Source organism: Gallinula chloropus (genome assembly GCF_964237585.1).
Source record: "Gallinula chloropus genome assembly, chromosome: 1".
In the NCBI taxonomy this organism is placed as follows: Eukaryota; Metazoa; Chordata; class Aves; order Gruiformes; family Rallidae; genus Gallinula; species Gallinula chloropus.
The window spans coordinates 15,192,073-15,210,836 of NC_140085.1; the positions used below are offsets into that span (position 1 = coordinate 15,192,073).

An 18,764-nucleotide genomic window follows, 5' to 3' on the forward strand; every position below is an offset into this window, starting at 1 on the left:
TTGCAAATTACTAAGAAATGCACTCAATTTTTATCCATAGGACAAGCTTAAATACAGAATTACTGTAATTTTTATTTAATGAAAAAATTTGGAGATCTGTTAAATAAATTCAAATCATGATCTGGATTTTCTTTTGTTTGTTTTGTTTGTTTTCCTTTTTGGAATGTCTGCTGTGTTCTGGTAAGGAAACAAAGGGAGCATTGCAACGCTAACAGCTTTAAAAGGCATGAAACATAACCAAGCAGAATGCACAGATCAGTGGCAATACAAGTGAAAAACAAAACCAATCACTATTACAGTTTTCTGTAAATTTAATTCTCTTTAAAACCACAAATTCATAAAAGGTTAAATCCATCTGCAGGACATAGAAAAGAAAAACCCTGTGGAGTAGGGCTGCTGAGAGCTAGAGATTATAGGCTGGTTCCTTTTTCTTGTTATGGAAGAGTCCTTATTCTACCAGTCCGGTTTGATGTCTTCTAAAAGAGAAACCAGAGCCAGGTTCAAAATCACAAAATGTCTTTCAGTACATAACACTCTCCTAACAGCTGCATCTGACAGAACTCAAAGCAGGAATTTATTTCCAGTCCCTGAACTAAATTCCCTCCCTGGTTTACTGATGACATTAGACCTTCAAGAAAAGGAACTGCTTTGAATAAACAGCGTATTTCCTTTCGGGACTGCCTGATTTTAGCAAGCTTTGGTGACGCTCACGTTCATTAACTCGGCGTATCATTACAAATAAAGAGCAGCAATTAGACGACAACTCTGAAGACTCTTTTCCTCTACACAGCATGTTTCCATGCCCAAGGAATCCCCACACAGCGCACACGTTGTCACCTTCCCTTAAGAAAATGATCTAGTTACTCAGTATTTAAAAACCACCGTGTACTGAGGTCTTGAAGTGTTAACACATTCAGGCACCTAAAAGCACTATGAAGACAAAAACACTTGATTAGTTATAAACCTAGAACAAGGACAAAGTCTGGAAAAAACAAGCTTTTAACACGAAATTTGTATTAACAGGCACAAGTAATTTGACTGTGAAACCACTGTTCCATTAACGTTTGTTAAGAAACAAGCAGGTTTTGTAAGGAAAAGTAGTATTTTTCTTTTTATTAAAGCAAGAGCAGTTGGAAAAACAGGCACGCTTTCAGGCATACAAGCCCCAATCAGATCTCAAATAGACTCAGCAACAAGCAAATTAAACAGGAATTAAGAACAACGAAGGTTGGCCTGACAGAGGCTGTGTGACGGGCAGGAGCAGGCAGGGCCAACAGGTATCCTCACAGCCACCAGTGTGCCACAGGAGTACCTGAGCACAGTGTGCTTCAACAGATGTAGCAGTGACCAAAAGAGACTCCTTGGGTGACACTGAAAGAACCACAGGACACCTTCAGTGCCTGGCCCTCAGCAGGACTGCATGCAGGCCGTCGCAGGTTCAGACGTGACGGTTCAGTTGACCGCACTTTCCCTGGTGCCTCATTCTTACCCAGTTACTCAACCCAGCATTCTGCCTTCTTGTGAGAAATGGCAATCTCATCTTCTCTGTCAACTCCTACCCTGTGCTGGCAGACAACCCCAACAGGTTGCCTGACCAGGTTACACAGTGGAGGCAGCCCAGAGTAAATGCTCTGGACACACATTTAGCTTGATGGCTGTCATTCGACTTCAGACTACATCGTTCTTCTGACTTGCATTCAGAAAACTTGCCTGTTTTTCCAGCTACAATCCCCAGTGTATGGCAGAGGTTGTCTCTGCCTATTGACCTTGCTTCACTTGCATTCCCAGATTATCACAGTTATACCACCAGTAACATTAAAACTAAGAGGGCTCAGGTTCCCCCAGTAGTATCTTTACTGACACAGCAGATACTTGCAGATCCATTTATTGTGACCTAATAAATAACACCTTTATAAAGAAACACTATGGCAGAGTTTAAGACTAAATTTTTATTTAGAGACTATTCAGTTGCTAGATTGGTGATGAAAGCTGTCCACAAAGCAGCTCAGATTTATTTTGACAGTGACAGGCATTCATTAGATAGGTAATCATTATTCACAGTTCCAAACACAAATCCTGCGGTAGAGTTTGAAATAAAAAAAACTTTAACAAAACTTAATACATTCTTGTCATCTTCTGTATTTGTATTCTGAGCTTCCTATTCTCCTACCAAACTGACAGAAACATATTTTCAGCAATAAAGAGTTTTTGGGGCTTAAAACAAGCAAGCACTGCTGATTAAGTTACGGAAACAGGCAGCTGAAATGCTCAGCCACAGCCTCTGTTTACATAAGGCTGCCACAAAATTAATGTTTTGTACTGTTCAGTTTCCCCCATGGGATCCAGGCAACAGATCCCAACAAGCTCTGCTCCTCAGGTTGTGCGTGGTTTGTATTAACACAGGAGCAGGAGGTCAAAGCAAAAACAGTTTTGCACTTCAGAAGAGCCGTATCCCGTGTTTGTTACTGGCAGCTGGGCCACGGTGTCTCACACAGCAAAATGCCAGTCCCTAAGTATGAAAAAACTTTCCACATTTCTCCCTTCAGAGCAGCTCTTCCTTAGGTTTACTGCTTTGCATTCAGCACCAAGTGGGAAGAAAACCCTAAATTTATTGATTGGCAGTTCACCTACAGATGTGAGTGATTCAGAACATTTTTAATGGGAATATAGTTGTGGGTTATCATTACTACAAGGATACTATTATTTTGCTGTGACTACACAACAGAAACTAAGTGGCACAACCATCTGGAATAACTACTCCTGTATAATTCAGACAGAATATGTAACAATTCTAAAATACTGACTAGCTGTACAGAAAAATCATCTGGATTTTTTGTTTACCTGTGACTACACCTTGCTGAGGTGGGAAACCTTTTCATGCCAAAGATCTCAACTACGAATTCCTAATGAGCTACTCAACTTGGAGAGTCAAACAGTAGGGGCCGTCTTAAAAACCATGATCAGTCCCTCAACCAGGTGAGGGTGGGATCACAGGCCAAGCACACAGCAAAGCTGAGTTACAGAATTTATTCTCTGACTGGCACAGGGGGAGCTCTAAGGATTTCTCACAGTTTAAGAAGAACCCAAATGACACTTTGCTTAGTTATGCTTTCAGATGAGTTTATCTGAAAAGTCAGGTGCCCTGTCTTCTCTGTCCTGTTTCTGTCCTCCCTGTGCTGCTTTCTCTTCTGGCCTCATTTTAAATGCCATCTCTCCTGTGGCAGTCAGGGGACCCTGCTGTGCCACCTTGCTCAATGGGGGAGCCTGGAGAGAAAAATCCCATCAGCTTAGCTGGATCCTGCACAGACTTTCCCTGCCGCTCCTGAGCTGCTACCACCAAAGCAACAGCCGGTGAGCAGCACATCAGCCAACCTGGGGCTGAAAACAACCAACAGGTGGTGAAAAACAGGCAGAAAACTTGATACTCTCAAATCTCAGAGTGGTAAACAGCTGGAAAAAAATTAAATGAGTGGAGAAACCTAGTATTAGTTCACCAAAAGTTGGCTTCTATAGAAAACCGTATTCATAAAGAAATTGTATTTTAAGGTTTTACAGCACAAGATATTTCAAACCCGCTTACGGACTACTTAGGTACACTGTTATCCAAAGCAACTTACTTGTCTGTTGTGTACGGGGTTTGATGTACTCGAAGGACTGGATTGTGACAAAGCTACACTGCTATTTTTTCCAATCTGAAAGACATTAATTGAGCAGCATTGAGAGGCGTATTTGTCAGTTGAATGCAGATGCTGGTAATGGCCTTCCCTTTCCTGTGTGAAGTGCCACTAATTGCTTCGCATTTGGAACACAGGTATTTTGCTATTGCAAAAGATACACTTCTTCAGATAGAATCAAAATTATCTCTCACAGCCTGCATACTTCAAATGAACTCTTAAAAAGCAGATAAATACCATCACGGGTCAGAAAACAGCATACTAAACAGGGACTACAGATCGTCACTCGCCACCTCCCCAGACAGAAACGCTAGTTTCTCTAGTTACTGGACTCAGTGTAACTACTCAAGTGACTGAGAGAGCACAGAGCACTCAAGGTCACAGACTCCTCTTCAGGGAACCTTCTCCACTCCCAGGGAGTTTAAAGCAAGTGGCCAAGCACCACAGCATGCCCAACGTTACTCTGTTTTCTTCCATGTAGAGTCTTCATTTATTCTTGCTCAATCAAGCAAACATTAATCAGAAGAATCAAACTCCAGAGGTTTAAATTTGCAATTGTATCAATTTACTGCATCAGGGAATTTCTTTGGGAACAAGTGAAAATTGACAGTACACATCCACACATTTAAAAAGTACTTAATTAAAATACTGCAATATTCAGTCTGCAGATTTCAACGCCTGAGAGATTACAGCACTCTGCAAGGGCAGCCTGTCTTCTACAACAGCCCATAAACATATTGTAGATATTTCTGTTGCCACAGCAAAGGGGGGAGCACTGTTGAGTCACAGGAGCAGTTCTTAGGAGGCTGATAAAAACTGACCACAGACACCTGCCTGCAAATGGCAGAGGGCTGGATTTTGAATAGTTGTTCACAAGGTCACTGGACTTCAAGTAACGTCAACTTTAATCATTTGATGGAGAGGTTGCACAGACCTGTCTTCTAAACAGCCAGAAATGCAGTTGCAAGTTTCTTCCTGAATAGATGGGACCATGGCTTTGGCTGGCAGGCCTTGTCCCAACTTCACAGTTGTCCCCTCCCCTCTGCAACACCATCTGTTACTTTGCCCTTTCAGGTATACGGTGTGAGGCACGAGGCAGCCTTCCTTGGCCTCTCCGCACCTGCCCCTTCTCACACAGTGACTGTGTAAAACTGCTCTCTCTCCACATACTGTCCAGAAGAAAGGCTTCTGGTCTTTGTTTGCAGCCAGCTCTGAAGACAGGTCCTGTGCTGTGCAACGATTAAAAGGGAAGGCCTCTGCCTACCTTCTTTCCCCTCAGCTCGCTGTTTTGCGTGCCACAGCTCTTCTCTAGGTACTAACGTGCTTTTCTTCAACATACAAATCTTAGCTAAAGATACACAACCTTGGAAAACCTTTCCCAGCCATTCAGGACATCATGACACACCTGCGACTCTTTCTTCTCTACACCCTCCATTATAATACCCATAAATGCCTGCATAATAAAATGCATGTCCACCTTTTAAATGAGAAAATACCACTAGGAAATTGCCTTGCTGCATCCTAGAATCACGAGAGGGAGTATTATTCTTTAGGCTTCCATTCATTCCTTCATTCACTGCTCCTCTGTCTAACAGACTTGACTCTTCACAGAAGACAAAGCAAGGAGCAATGCAGCTTGCAGCACTGTGGTGGGCTTGGGGCTGCTTTGCCATCCCACCCTCATTCAGGGCTGGGAGGGCAGCGCCCCGGGACAGAAGGGAAATTCAGAGACACAGAACACTCAGTCGAAGGAAGGAAGAAACATTCCCAGTTCCATTGGGTCTTTACTGATGGGAAAACCATCGCAAGAGGACCAGGGTGAGGCCAGGACTAAAATTCCTCTTTTTCTTTTAAAAATAAGGTCTACTTAAAAATAAGGTATACTTCAAAACACAGGGATTAACACTTCCAGTTACTATCTGTCTGAGCCAGATTGGAATGAAATTAAAAAAACAAACTCAACAACCTGAGCCTGTTCACCAGTCACTCGAGGGTTTTTTCTAGGCTCTTCCTCTCTTAATTTGCCCTGTTACATCTGGAAACCTGAGCAAGATTTTAGGTAACACTGATTTTCTTTTTTTTTTAATGTGTTCTGTAATTGCATTTCTAGAACACTGCAAGTCAAAACAGCAGATCTTAGAAGTGATCCCAAGTATGGTATTCTCCAGGTTGAATACTCACAGAGAGTATGTAATGTTATTTGACCCATACACTGAAGTGGGTACAAATCCCATTACCTGCAGCACCCCTAAGGGGTAGAGAATGGCCACTTTGTTACCGTGGACTATTCAGTATTCTTGTCACAAAGACAATTTGCTGCCAGCTGGACACCTGAAATACAATCAACTCCATTTCACCCCCTACTTTTGATTCCTAGTGTAGCTCCAAAGACCAGCAGTGTAAGAGGAAACTGTGGCCAACTTTCACATACACACACACATACCTATCTGTGTGTATGCACCTGTACATGTATATACAATTTTAAGTTTAAAAACCTGTATATCGTTACTCTAATTACATCTATCTAACCCTCTTAAAAAAATACTACTGGGTATGACCTATTTAGAAATACCCAGACAAGAGCTCTGATTCTTTATAGGGCCTTTACTTCCATGACTGTGCAACATGCTGAAATACATGGCAATCGGGAACAGGAGTGTCCCTCAGGAACAGGTTTAATCACTTAGGGGTGTCTGAATTTGAACACAGAGTCTCCTGCATGTATCTGCAAGACTTCCTCAAACTGCATTACCTACAGGTCCAGGCTGTGTAGGATACAACCCATTTCCTACTACTCGTGTTTGCAGCACAGTAACAATTTGTACTTATTTTTTTATTCCCATGGGAGATCTTCTCTCTCAGGGCAATTTAAATTTTTTGGGCACATACACACTGAAAAACCCAGCTGTGTGACAGAATGAGGAATTTACAGCATCCTCTGCTGACTTAAACATCAGTTCTGACTGCAGGACACAAGGAACGGGCCTACAATAGAAAGACAATGCCACCACCCAGCTTTGAAAGCCAAATCACCTCAATTGCACCTCTGCTGGGAGCAGGAACCTGCTAAGCTGTTCTTTGTGACCTCCACTCTGGCTGCTACACCAGTGTTAGAACCGGTTTATTCCCTCCTCCTGCTCCCTTCTGTCTGCTGTTACCTACGGATTGCCTTGCCCAAGATCTTACCCTTTCCATTTCCAAATTCTCTCTTATGTGCAGCGTCCTTAGGAAACGAGAGTTTCACAAACAAAGAATACTCCTAAGCTACCCTCTCCTCATGTTCAGAGATATTGTATCTCCTATGGTATTGTCTTCCAGGTGCCAGGGCCAAGCTTTGTTGTCTGTGCACAACACTGGACACGGTAGCAGAATAAAACAGGAGCTTGTTATGAAGATTGTATTGGCAGGTTTTCCTCCAAATTTTACTTCACTTATACTTTTGACCTTATACAGCATCACTGAAAGAAATCCCAAAGCTCTATGGCTAGTGGCAATGACGTAAAAGCATGTCACCTCCTTGGCTGTTGCATTGACTTCAATATTCTGAACACACACACACACACACACACACACACACACACACGAGAAAAGATAACCCATTGTCCACTACAGGCCATCGGGCTACGAGCTTGATTTCTTAATTTTTCCAGAGTCAAAGAGGAAACAGCACCTGAGGTCAGGCACCTCAGACCCTCCCCAGGGGAAAGACAGCTGCAAGCATTTTACGCAAGAGAAACGAGGAGACTGGCATAACATTAAAAAATGAATCAGCAGCAAGTTTTGGAAAAGAAACAAACAGAAATGCTGACTCTTATCTTCCTGTTTTCATGACACAATTTATTTCAGAGATGAGAATTAAGATAAAAAAATTAATATCTAAAAATTCTTTATCCATTCTGGACATTAAATTTTACTTTCAGAGATACAAATGGCTATTTTATTAACTGAATAAAAAAAAACCTCATAAAAATATTTTAAGAAAGTTGATATATATTTTTTTTAACCCCCAAAGCATCTTTCTGTAATTGGTACAAAAAAAATACAAATCCGTTTCTGTACGAACCTAGAAAGTAAGTTGTGTGATGAAAGCCAATCTGAAGCAGGCACAGTATTTTCTTTCCCAAATGCATGACATATTTCAAGTAAGTCAGACATGACCTGCAGAAAAGTAACTGGAAGAGTCCCTTACCTGCCGAGAGATGGAACTGCTTGTAGGATCTGGCACCGCAGAAATAAGGTTGGCAGTGCTCTTTCTATGAACACTATTCATACCAGGCATTTTAGTGATTTTACAGGCTTTGCTACTAGAACTAGAGTTTTTACGTTTTTTTCCTTCTGATTTGTCGAACGAAAGGGGTAGAGAAGACACTGCGTTATGTGCTCCCAGGGAGTGGTCCCCCGAGTGGTGCACAAGAGAAGATACAGACAGATTAGAGGAGTCAATACTGCTTACTACCATGCTCATGTGTTTCACTGAGTCTGCTGAACTACTTGACAGTGAAGTCCGTCCTGAGGGCTCCGATTTGGCACTGAGTGGGCTTGTTCCATTATTTGTATTGTGCACAGACATACTGTTATAGGAAGATGCAGCCTGATAGGAGTTCAAAGTTGAACTGGGGTTCAGGACACAGTTCTTTTTGTGGGACCCTGAAAATGAAGACGAGGAAGATGTCTGCAAAGATAACGAGGACGACGAGGACGAGGACTGCAGCTTTTTCTTTTTGTTACTTGAGGACTCCTCACTCCGAGATGACAGGTCTTTCACTTTTGAGGATTTGCTGGTTTTTGTTTTGGATGGCTTGTGGGACGGGGAAGGGATGACGGCTGGCACTGGTGACACAGCGGAGGGCGCCTTGAAGGTTGAGTCCATGATACTTAGGCTGGCAGCCACATGAGGAAAAGCTGTAGTGTGTGACATAATGGAATTCGTATCTGACGTTGTCACAAAGGCTGCGTTGGATAACATGGCTGACGTCATTATGTAAGAAGAACCGATTCTGGAACTGATGGGTGTTGAGGGAATATACACTGTACTGGGGTTGCTGAAGGGCTGCAAGACTGATGCTGGAAAAGGAGTGGAGACGTGTGCTGCTGGAGAAGGCATGGGACTATCTGCTGCAGGAGGGATTTTCCTAAACAGAGAAGAACAAACAAACAAACAACAAACCCACACAACTTTTAGATACACAAAAAGTGGCACATGAACAATGCAGGCTGGAAAGGCTTTCGGGGAAGTACCAACTTACTAAAAAATAAACCAAACCTAGTTAATTCTAATTTTGATTCCTATTCTACCAATCACAAGAATTTTAATATTCACAGTTCAAAATCAGATCTGCATCCTACAACAGCTTGAAAATGCTTCTACTTCTGGTGCGTTTTCCCTCTTTTTAAACTTGCAATTCCATTATGAGCTTCTTTGGGATTTAAACAAACAACAAACCCCAAACCCTGCGTGTTTTAATATCATAAGGATGCAGAAAAGCTGGATCACAAAGTTTATGTTCTTACAAAATTAATTTTAAAGGAGGCACATTAAATCTGTGAAAGCAGCAGAGACCTAGCAGAAGATGATTAGGTAAACAACTGTGTGGTGTATTTTTCCCTATAAGATTCTGTCATGGTACATAAGCCCTGAACTTTCTAACAGTTAAACCAGAACTGAGCTCCACTTCAGCACGAGTGCCTCACACAGCAATCATGTGCGCAGCGTTACAATTTAATCACTATATTACAAGCTTAATTTCTCCTCTCCTATTTTACCCAACAATTAAAAATGCAAATCAAAAGCCTGATGGTGGTACCTGTAAACATTCTAGTCACTATGTCCCATTGGTTGTGTACGTTTTGCTTGAAAGTTCAAGCTGGGAAACAGTTTCAATATCAAGGTAAACTCACAGGTTAGATGTGATGACAGTAGTTAAATGAGCTGGTTTGGGGGTCTGTGAAGCACTTAATCACTAAGCTTAAAGGAGGCAAGGAGGAAAGCTCATCCCTTTCCCAAGGCAGTACTATTCCCAACAGCTCATTTAAGAGCTCGTTAAATGGGATTAACTAAGTAAATTAGTGATTAATTTCACTGATATCGAACAACTGACAAAACATTAAACAATGCTTGATAAGTAGTTGAATACAATCCTCAGTAAAATTTAATAATATTACCCATGAAATTAGTAGAATGCATTCAAATTCCTTTCCATTCACCCACTATCTTCTATTTTACCTAGTCCAGTGTTCATAATAAAGCCCCAGACTTCCATAATGTCTTGGAAAATTATGATGTGAGCTTCTCTCATTATTTAGACTAAAATTGAATTCACGGTTTAATCCTATTTCTTTGTTAAGAACCTACACACCACTGTAACTCTGCCCTTGTTATCCTTACTACTGACACCTTTTCAGTTTTTAAAGGCTTACTCTTGCCCTCAAAGTATGATACAAGAGCAGCACCGAGTGTGCTGGTTTACTATAAATCAAACCCTAATTACAAGTGTTCTCTCCTGGTATTCTTCCTATGGTGACTGTGTGACAGAACAGTGTTTATGGGATTTCATACAGTCCATGCAGCCAGAAATGAGGAAGTCCTACTGCCCTGACTCGCTACCCGAACAAAGCTGCTTATCAGATCTGTTCCTCCGTGTATTTTTAAAGAGAAGCTGACAATTCGTACCCACCTTTGCAAAGTACGTTGAGAACAAGGGATAAAAAGTACTTTGTGAACGTTACTCTGATTCTTAAAACGTGGCCTTGTGTCCCGGTACCTTTAGGCCCAGCTGCAGAGCTGCGCTGGCACCAGTTACAAAAGAACAAGGGCTTTATGCAAACCCCTGCTTGGGAAGGCAGGAAAAGATCAGTCCGGGGGAGGGTTGAGGACAATGGAAGAATACAATAGGGGTTAAGCACTGTGAGCTTCCTGTGTTATATAGATGAGTAAGTGCGGATGGAATTCATTAAAATATTAGAGATTACATCAACAGAATGTGGGAAAACGTTCACAATGGGATTTAGCGGGAGCAGGATGAGGCCTGTTTATTCCTTGTACCACACAACTACTAGAGGTTATTTTTGCTTTTCGTGATAGTAGTGGTACTAGTGACACATTTTCTCAGAGCATCTTTTCTCCCGACAAACAAAGCCAATAGACAACCAGGCTTAATCTTCCTATTCAAGGAAACCAAAATAGCTTAATTCGTGGAAGGCAACAGACACTAGTTAACTGCCAAATTTACAAAGGGGAAGAGAGGAACCCCTTGCAGGTCACACATTATCTGTCTCTAAACATTAGACAGGAAACTGGCCCTTCTACAGCAACCCCAACCATTTCCAAACTATGTCTCCCAGCATAGTAACACTGTTATCATCAGGTTACCAGGTTAGTCAGACAAGCCAAGCTTTAGTGTTTCAAAAATATATTTAAATGAAAAAAAATCAAACCTTGTTTATCTAATGGCTGCCATCCAATGAATATAACACAGTCCTGATAATAAACAGTGACATGAAACACTGCACTTTAGTGTCATCACATTGGAAGAAGAATGCATATTCTGTAGCAGAATATCCCCCAAAAATGAATCCTATCTGCAGATGCCATGAGTTTTTCAAATATTTATTTATTGAAAAAAAGAATTAATATATTTTTCCCAAAGTGCAGTCTGTTTTAATGTGTGTGTGCAGCCACGGCCTACACAGCTTGGAACCTGCATACATGATACAGTGGTGCTTCAATAGAGAGTAATCCTCAGAATTCTAAGGCCCTAAAGCCTTAAAAGTGAGCTACAGACTACAAAACTAACATGTTCCCTCTTAGGCACAGGCAAATGTGCACCGAGTTCCTTGTCTTGTAACATGAGTCTTACAGAGCAAAGTCTGAATGGGTGATATGGCTGCATGATGCAGGTATTAAAGTCTAGACAAAATCTAACCTGTGTGTTGTGAAATGATATCAAAACATAGCTCCAAGCCCAGAAAACACTGAGCTTTAATGCTTTTAAGTAATGGTAACAGAGCTACTGAAGTATTCCTCCCCAGATTTGGAGGGACTTAAACGAAGTCCTAAATCTGGCAGAAATCTACATCAGAATATGAGATGGTTCTGTTGTGCTGCATATTCCTTAACAGCAGGATTTGTACTCATATTACTGCTACGACTTATTACACAGGTAATTTTACAAACACTGCTAGTGCAATGTTTAATTCAGGCATTTTACAGAATTAAAATCGTTAAACTATTCAGCAAGTGTAAAAATCCCACTTACTTCCACATCTGTGAGTTCAAGTGTTTTTCTACCATGGAGTTTAGTGCGAATCGAAAATGGTCCCATCTTCTGTCAAAGACATAGTACCCTCTTCCCATTAAGCGACTGCCATATGAACAGAACTGAAAGAAAACATATTGCAATGTTGTTTATAAAAAAGTAGTAAGTATCAATTATAAAATAATGGTAATTTCTAGATCAAGGAACACCTGTGTAATTTGCATCACCCAGACAAAACACCTTTTAAAAGGTGTTTGTCACTGTCTGCAGCATAAATACTTTTTGCATGATATGACATACGTGCATAATATTCAGGCTTGGTGTAAAGTACACTTCACCCTTCACACACAAGTCAGTTTCCTCTCAGGTACCTACATCTGACATGGAAAGACCACAGGTGCTGAGGTACTATTAAAGAAGCAGTTCTGGCTAGGACGACTCTTACTGCCAGGGAAAGACAGTTACATTGTTCTGCACGCATTAAACCTTGTAAGCATGTAACAAGATTAAAAACACAACCTAGGGGAAAAAGGTGCCATGGCAGTACCCTGAGTATCCAATTAACAAACCAACCAACCAGTGACTTTTCAGTAAAAAACCTGATTATCGCCCGTGGCACCTGCACTACAGCAGAGCACCGGACAGAGTCTCCACAGTGCATGAAAATCATGTAGAGAGGCAGTAAATATTTTGAGAATACCACAGAGCTTGGGACTATTTGCACCACTGCCTCTGGAGAGCTTCCTGCAAAGTCCTACTACACTGAAACGGTAGGATCGGGAGTCTACCCTTTCTTCAGCTCATTCTTACTGATCTCATGTTCTGCAGAGAACCGCCACAACACCTATTTGTGGGAGAGAAACCTGTTATAAATCATTTTCAGAACACAAGACAAGTCTCCATCATACAGGGACCAAGTGACACAAATCCTGGCTGAGCGCAGAAGCTACTGAGGCAGCAGAAAAACATCCGGTCAAAGTACTTTTCAGCGCAATGGACAGTGAGTGGTGACTGGGACTGTTTAAGTCTGTTTCATGGCAAGGTTAAACAGGTTGATGAAAGCCACCACTGAGGTTGGTAAAGCAGCCTCACCTCCCAGTGCCACAGATCAGTCACCACTACAAGGCAGTTTAAGAAGCTCCTGCCATGCCCCCATCTGTTACTACCACCTAGCTGGGAGAGGGACAACATCGGGAAAACAGTTCACTTCATTATGAAATGTAGCCAGTTAGTGTGAACCTTACTGAAGGCCATTTACACCATCATTTCTGACTAAGAACAGTTGCACTGTCACTACCTGCTTCGGTTGAGATGCTCAGATTTCAGGGAACAGATGAGTGAGTCGGATTTGCCTTGAAACAGACCTGGGATCCTAAACCCAACTGGCTGCTGACAGCCACGCCTCACCAACGATGCCGGCACAAGAACTGCCTGTGCTTCGATTAGTTTTTAAATGGGGCAGACACACACAGTGAGCCTTTACTTTTTAATTTATAAAGCAGCCACCAGCAAAAATGACAAGAGTATGGAGGAAGCAGGAGGTTACCACGTATCAAATTGTACGGACTATAATTCTTATTCTCTGTGTAAGAACCAAAGGCGGAGTTCCATCCGACAGTCATTTTATGTTCAGCTCATACTTTTGCCTGGTGTCTGTCAGTACCAAGTTCTCCTTTGCTCCAGGGAATACAGACTGCTACAGTTACCACGGTGTTCATTTTATTCTGTGTATCGTATGGAACACACCTAAGTCAAGACTTCATTAATTTTATTCCTTGGCTCAATTTTGATGAGAACCAATTACTTCGAAGTTCAGGACTCCTTCTTGGTGTGTGCAGTATAAACAAATTCACACTGCAGAGATAATGCCACAGGGCAGCTCTTACTACTTACAAAGAAATTTCTCACTAACACAGGAGAAAGACAAAAACAGCTGCCAGAGAAGCACGTACCGAAGCCACCACCCGATGGGCTATGCTGTGCCCATATGTGGCTGACTTTCCATTTTTAGGCAAATGACAAAATAGCTTTTAAGTCCACATATCCTAACATAAATGATATTTAAATACTGCTTCGAACTATGATAAGAAAGAGATCATCTATTCATGTCATGTTTAAAACAATGCAGTTTTCCTCAGTTTAGCAGAACTATGCTCAAGTTGCAGACTACCGAGGGGGAAACCTAAAACTGGAACTTCTGATTTTCTGCTGCTCATCCTGTCCTACAACCAAAGCAAAGCTTGTCACATGCACTGACCAGTTTCCTCCCCCTACCTTATCCCATCCACACCATTTTCTATCAAACACATTTGTTCTCCTCAGAATGCAGTTTTCAGAATGTAAGGTCCCCCATCCTTACGTTTTTTTACCAAATTACTCCTTTTTTCTCCACTCTCTAATTACATAAGAATAATGGCAAGGCATGCCAGAGACAGACACATACCCCAAGAGGTCTGGGATGGTGTCCAGAAAAATGACAGTCTAATTTCTCAGATTCTTCAGCTCCATCCGCTTCGCCTTCATCACTGGACAATCTGCTCGTTAAATCTCCTCCCATGGAAGGCAGTGACAGTTCTGGTACGTACCCACTGTGGTTTGAAGAACTGTTGCTGTTTATGCTATTTGCAGATGATGGTCTAGAAAGAAAATAAGCATTTAAATCATTAGTGTTCAAAGGCTCTGCAAAGCTACCTGCCAGAGTCAAGCATCAAAGTAAATTATACCAGAAAGGACCATACGAAGAAGGACAGTAAGACACAGAACAGCTGACATTGGTCTTTGTCAGAAACAGGTGACAGGTTATCATCAAGTTAATGTCAGCAGAAGCACCTTTGTATTGCCTGAGATTTTAAATTTGCCACGAGGTTGAGCTGAAGATCTCCACAGGCAAAGCATATAAAAAATGCAAACAAAAATCAGACGTGTCTGATCTCCTTACACAGCACCACTGTGCTGCTAGACTTGATTGATCCCAAGGGCCCAGTTATGAAATTTTATTTTATACCAAAATACCACTGAAATTAGTGTACTAAATATGAGAGTGTTTAGCTGACACCCTCTACAGCTAGATTAGCAAGTGAAGTAACTGGGAGGACCTCTTACAGCATGTATGTTTTCTTCACTTTTGTCCAAAAATCCAGTAAAACAGAGTGGGAATGGCTTTGCACCACAGGGTACGATGGTGCCTTGCTTTTCAAAAGCAGCTTGGAAACAAATCAGATTAGAAGCAGGGGTGAAAAAGATTCTCAATTACAGTCTGTACAACCAAGTACGTGTGTGGACTCCTGAGGCTGGAGGAGACGTCCGAATTGAGCAAAATCTGAAAAAGATCTTCAATCTCATGAGTTTACGCTCTCAGGACACAGCAGTCACTAAGATTGTGGACAGGTGCCCTCTTCTGAACTGAGCAGGGATTGCTCAACAATGCCCGTCAGCTAGAAATAACTTCTGCAGTTGCTGTTGGGAGGGATAGATCGTGCCAGTGCTCCTCAGCCTTCAGGAGGAGTCAGCCAGGTCAAGCCGCATCACCTGCAGTGCAGCCAGCAAGCTTTGCCTCCGCAGAGCAGGGAGCGCTCCCAGAACCTCTCTCAGCAGAGCAGTAACAAGCCTTTCTGCTGGCATGGCTGCTTGCAAAAACAGACAGGACGACAGAACAGAGGCACTGCGGCAGAGAGAAGTGTAAATTGTAAAAACACAACGCCTGCCTGCTAAAATCCACCTCCTCATGAACCGCTACCGTGGCAATTTCTTCAGCTGCTTCTCACTGAATCACATGCCAGTTTTGTTTCTTTGACCGTAACACCTCCTGGAACCAAAGTCTGCCTGTCCCTCTGTGCTCCTCTCCATGCAAGGACTGCGTAAGGTCACTCCTTTTACAACAATCACAAGCACAGGGTCTGCCTGTCCCTCTGTGCTCCTCTTGATGTAAGGACTGTGTAAGGTCACTCCTTTCATAAGAATTACGTAGACTTCTCACCACTTTATTTACGGGTATTCTTTCATGGCCCTTTCACTCCAACCCTGTAAGACCCACCTCTGCCACTGTTTGAATAAAATTTCATTATGGCTTGACAAACACACAGAGAACACTGGAAATGGCTGTCTCTGTAAGGCCTAAAATAGCAAATACAACAAGTACTGCTTTGAAATAGGGACTATCTTAGTACAAAAGCCCTACAATGGGCACCCAATCCTGACCAAGGCTTCTGCAAAGAAAATCAGAAACAAAATAAATAGGAACGAACACAAGTAGTTTAACTCTGTCTACTCCAGCCAAATTTAGTACCAAAAAACCCCACTGGCCAACAGAACAAAACATATGGGAAGGTTACCAGAGGATAAATACAATTCAGTATCCTATAGCATTATTCTAGTTTTTTTAAAGGGATGTCTTTACACATTTGCATTGGCTTTCTGAAGACTGTTTTTGTCCTTTACAAGAAAAACCTTCAAAATGAGGAATGACTGCTGTGGACAGTTTCAAATCAATAGTTTTAAGAACTAGCCACTTACATTGCCATTTACACTAAAATACACCTTTTTTTAGATGGCACCCCATTAATGTAATTGGTGAAGTATCTGCAGAGAGAAGTGCTACAGAAATGTGCAGAATGTCACCACTGGTACCCACCCTGATTCATGCAGACAGACTTTTATTCCCAAAAGTGTCAGAATGAGTCAAATATAATTCTTCCTAATTATTACTGACTATTTTAGCAAAAAAACCACAGTTAGTCTGACAGTCCAGAGGGTGGACACGACTCCTCACCCCATTACCAGTCAGATCACAGGCAACCAAGACAGATTTAGGTTAACATAAACATAGTCAGTCTTCTACTCCTAAGAGGAACTCTTACATTAATACGTTTTACCATGCAATAGCCTGAAGAAATACCAAGTGCTTATAAAATAAGCTGTATGAAAGACCACGACATTTCTTACAGCACCTTCTGAATGCAACATCCCACGCTGGAGAACTGCTTACCTTGGAAGTACAGAATTTGGTGGTCTAGATTTTGCAGGAGATGTTACTTTAGATTCTTGCCCAGAGTTCACTGAAGATCCTGACAGAGAGTCTTGTGCTGGTGTGGGCTGGCTCTGATAGCTTTCCCTTGCAGATGGTGGATGCTCTTTGTCTTTTGCAACTTCTTTTTCCCTGGATCGAGCTTTGTGTTCAGCTAGAAGGATGTCAAACTGTTTTTTACGGCCTGGAACTGCTCGTCGATGATTAAGTGAATGAGTCTAAAAATAGGGTGGTTAAAAAGCATTTGTGTGTGCATGACATTGTTTATGAGTCCTCTATACTTCCGATACACCACAACTCTAAAAGATAAAATCTACTTCAAGCAACTTTAGCCACAGTTATGGAAATAAAGCTGTTATTCCATATTATCTTTGATAATTAATTCTTAAGAAATGGCAACATCAAGGCTAAGATTACTTTCTGCAACAACTGTCACATAATAGTCTATTGACTTACCTTCTCCAAAACAAGAAATGTAATTCCAATAATTCCAAAATATTAAGTAGTAACATCATTGTAGCTCTTAACTTACATTGGAAAACTTATTTCATTGGACTGAAAAAGGTGAATACGGTTTAAAGCAAATTTAACTGATCATCTGTACTGACAGGGAGCGTGTACACATACAAATGTCATAATAAATGTCTTACGTTGCTGCTACTTTTTGGCATGAAGCTTACTCTTATCATAAATGCAGCCTCCAAGTAATTTATTATACAAAAATCATGTTAATTTTTTACTAAAAATGGACTGTACTTCAACATTATTGCACACATGAACCAAAAAAGGAGCGTTTAAAATAACACTTGTGCTTCTACATGAAACGCTGATGCTTTTTGCATAGCAAAATGACAAGAAAAAAAAAATATCTTTTCAGTAATATCAGTGGAATAATGTAGATGCCCTGATTCAAAGAAACAGAATTACTCAAAAGAATTACCTGAAGACAGCGTCTGAATACCATACTCATTGTCTGTAAGACAGGAGCAGGTATGACCTCTCAAACTACTGTGGTAGGATTTAAACTATAACAAAGCATCTGATATTTTTATCTTCTAAGAAAAATACCTTGCAGGTGAGCGATCTTGTGCAAGGTTTCTTTGTTTCAGGATCCAGTACTCCACAGTGTTTATTTGGGTCAAATTCTCTTTCTGTTTGATGGGGGATGGTGGGAAGAAAAAAGGAGAAAAAAAGAGATTATTACAGCAATTTTAACCAGAGTAGCTGTAATTTTTGCCTGATAATATTTAATTCAACCATGTTCAGCCTGCACCGCTTTCCCAACACCAGCACCCCATCTGTGACAGCGTGATGTGCATCACACAGTTGTGCATTTTTTTGCCCTTACATGTTTCAAACAGTTTAGAGCTGGTTTTCAATCACAGACTTGATAGAAATAAGTCTGTTTACAGAACTGTGCTCAGCAGAGCGGCCCAAACACAGGACCAAGCCAAATACCCGCGAGTTCAATTCCCTCTCTAGCCCTGGCTGCCTGTGCGGCCGTGAAATCCAGCATCCGCACATTCAGCTTCCGAGTCTGGCTAAGGCACAGGCTAAATATCCCAAGTGCTTTGAACAACATTTCTCTGACACACTCAGAAGCTCTGAAAAACAACCTGTGGTGCCTCAAAAGTAAATGCAAGATTACTAGTGGCTTTTTATAAACAAAATTTATCTAAATCTGTCACCTAAGTCTGTGTAAAAATAACATGTATGTTAGTTCGCATTCCACTAAGCAAAGGGCAGCATGGAGTTTAAAGTCTGCAGAGATTTTGCAAAAAAAAGAAAAGTATTTACATGAGTTCTACTCAC

General features: G+C 41.4%; 1 protein-coding gene across 2 annotated transcripts in view; it reads right to left on the reverse strand.

The window, feature by feature from the left end:
* Positions 1 to 302: 302 nt before the first annotated feature.
* Positions 303 to 18,764, reverse strand: part of ATXN7L1 (ataxin 7 like 1) — a 31,758-nt gene continuing 13,296 nt past the window's right edge. The window contains exons 3-9 of one of the 2 annotated variants that reach the window (XM_084268364.1): positions 18,021 to 18,103; positions 16,914 to 17,170; positions 14,373 to 14,565; positions 11,930 to 12,051; positions 7,864 to 8,806; positions 3,618 to 3,692; positions 303 to 473 (exon numbers count right to left, since the gene is read on the reverse strand). In XM_084268364.1, the coding sequence (XP_084124490.1) occupies positions 435 to 473; positions 3,618 to 3,692; positions 7,864 to 8,806; positions 11,930 to 12,051; positions 14,373 to 14,565; positions 16,914 to 17,170; positions 18,021 to 18,103 (1,712 nt within the window). In that variant the 3' untranslated portion in view covers positions 303 to 434. Of the gene's footprint in view, positions 477 to 3,617; positions 3,693 to 7,863; positions 8,807 to 11,929; positions 12,052 to 14,372; positions 14,566 to 16,913; positions 17,171 to 18,020; positions 18,104 to 18,764 lie in introns of both variants that reach the window. The other variant, XM_084268363.1, reaches the window with a different exon arrangement.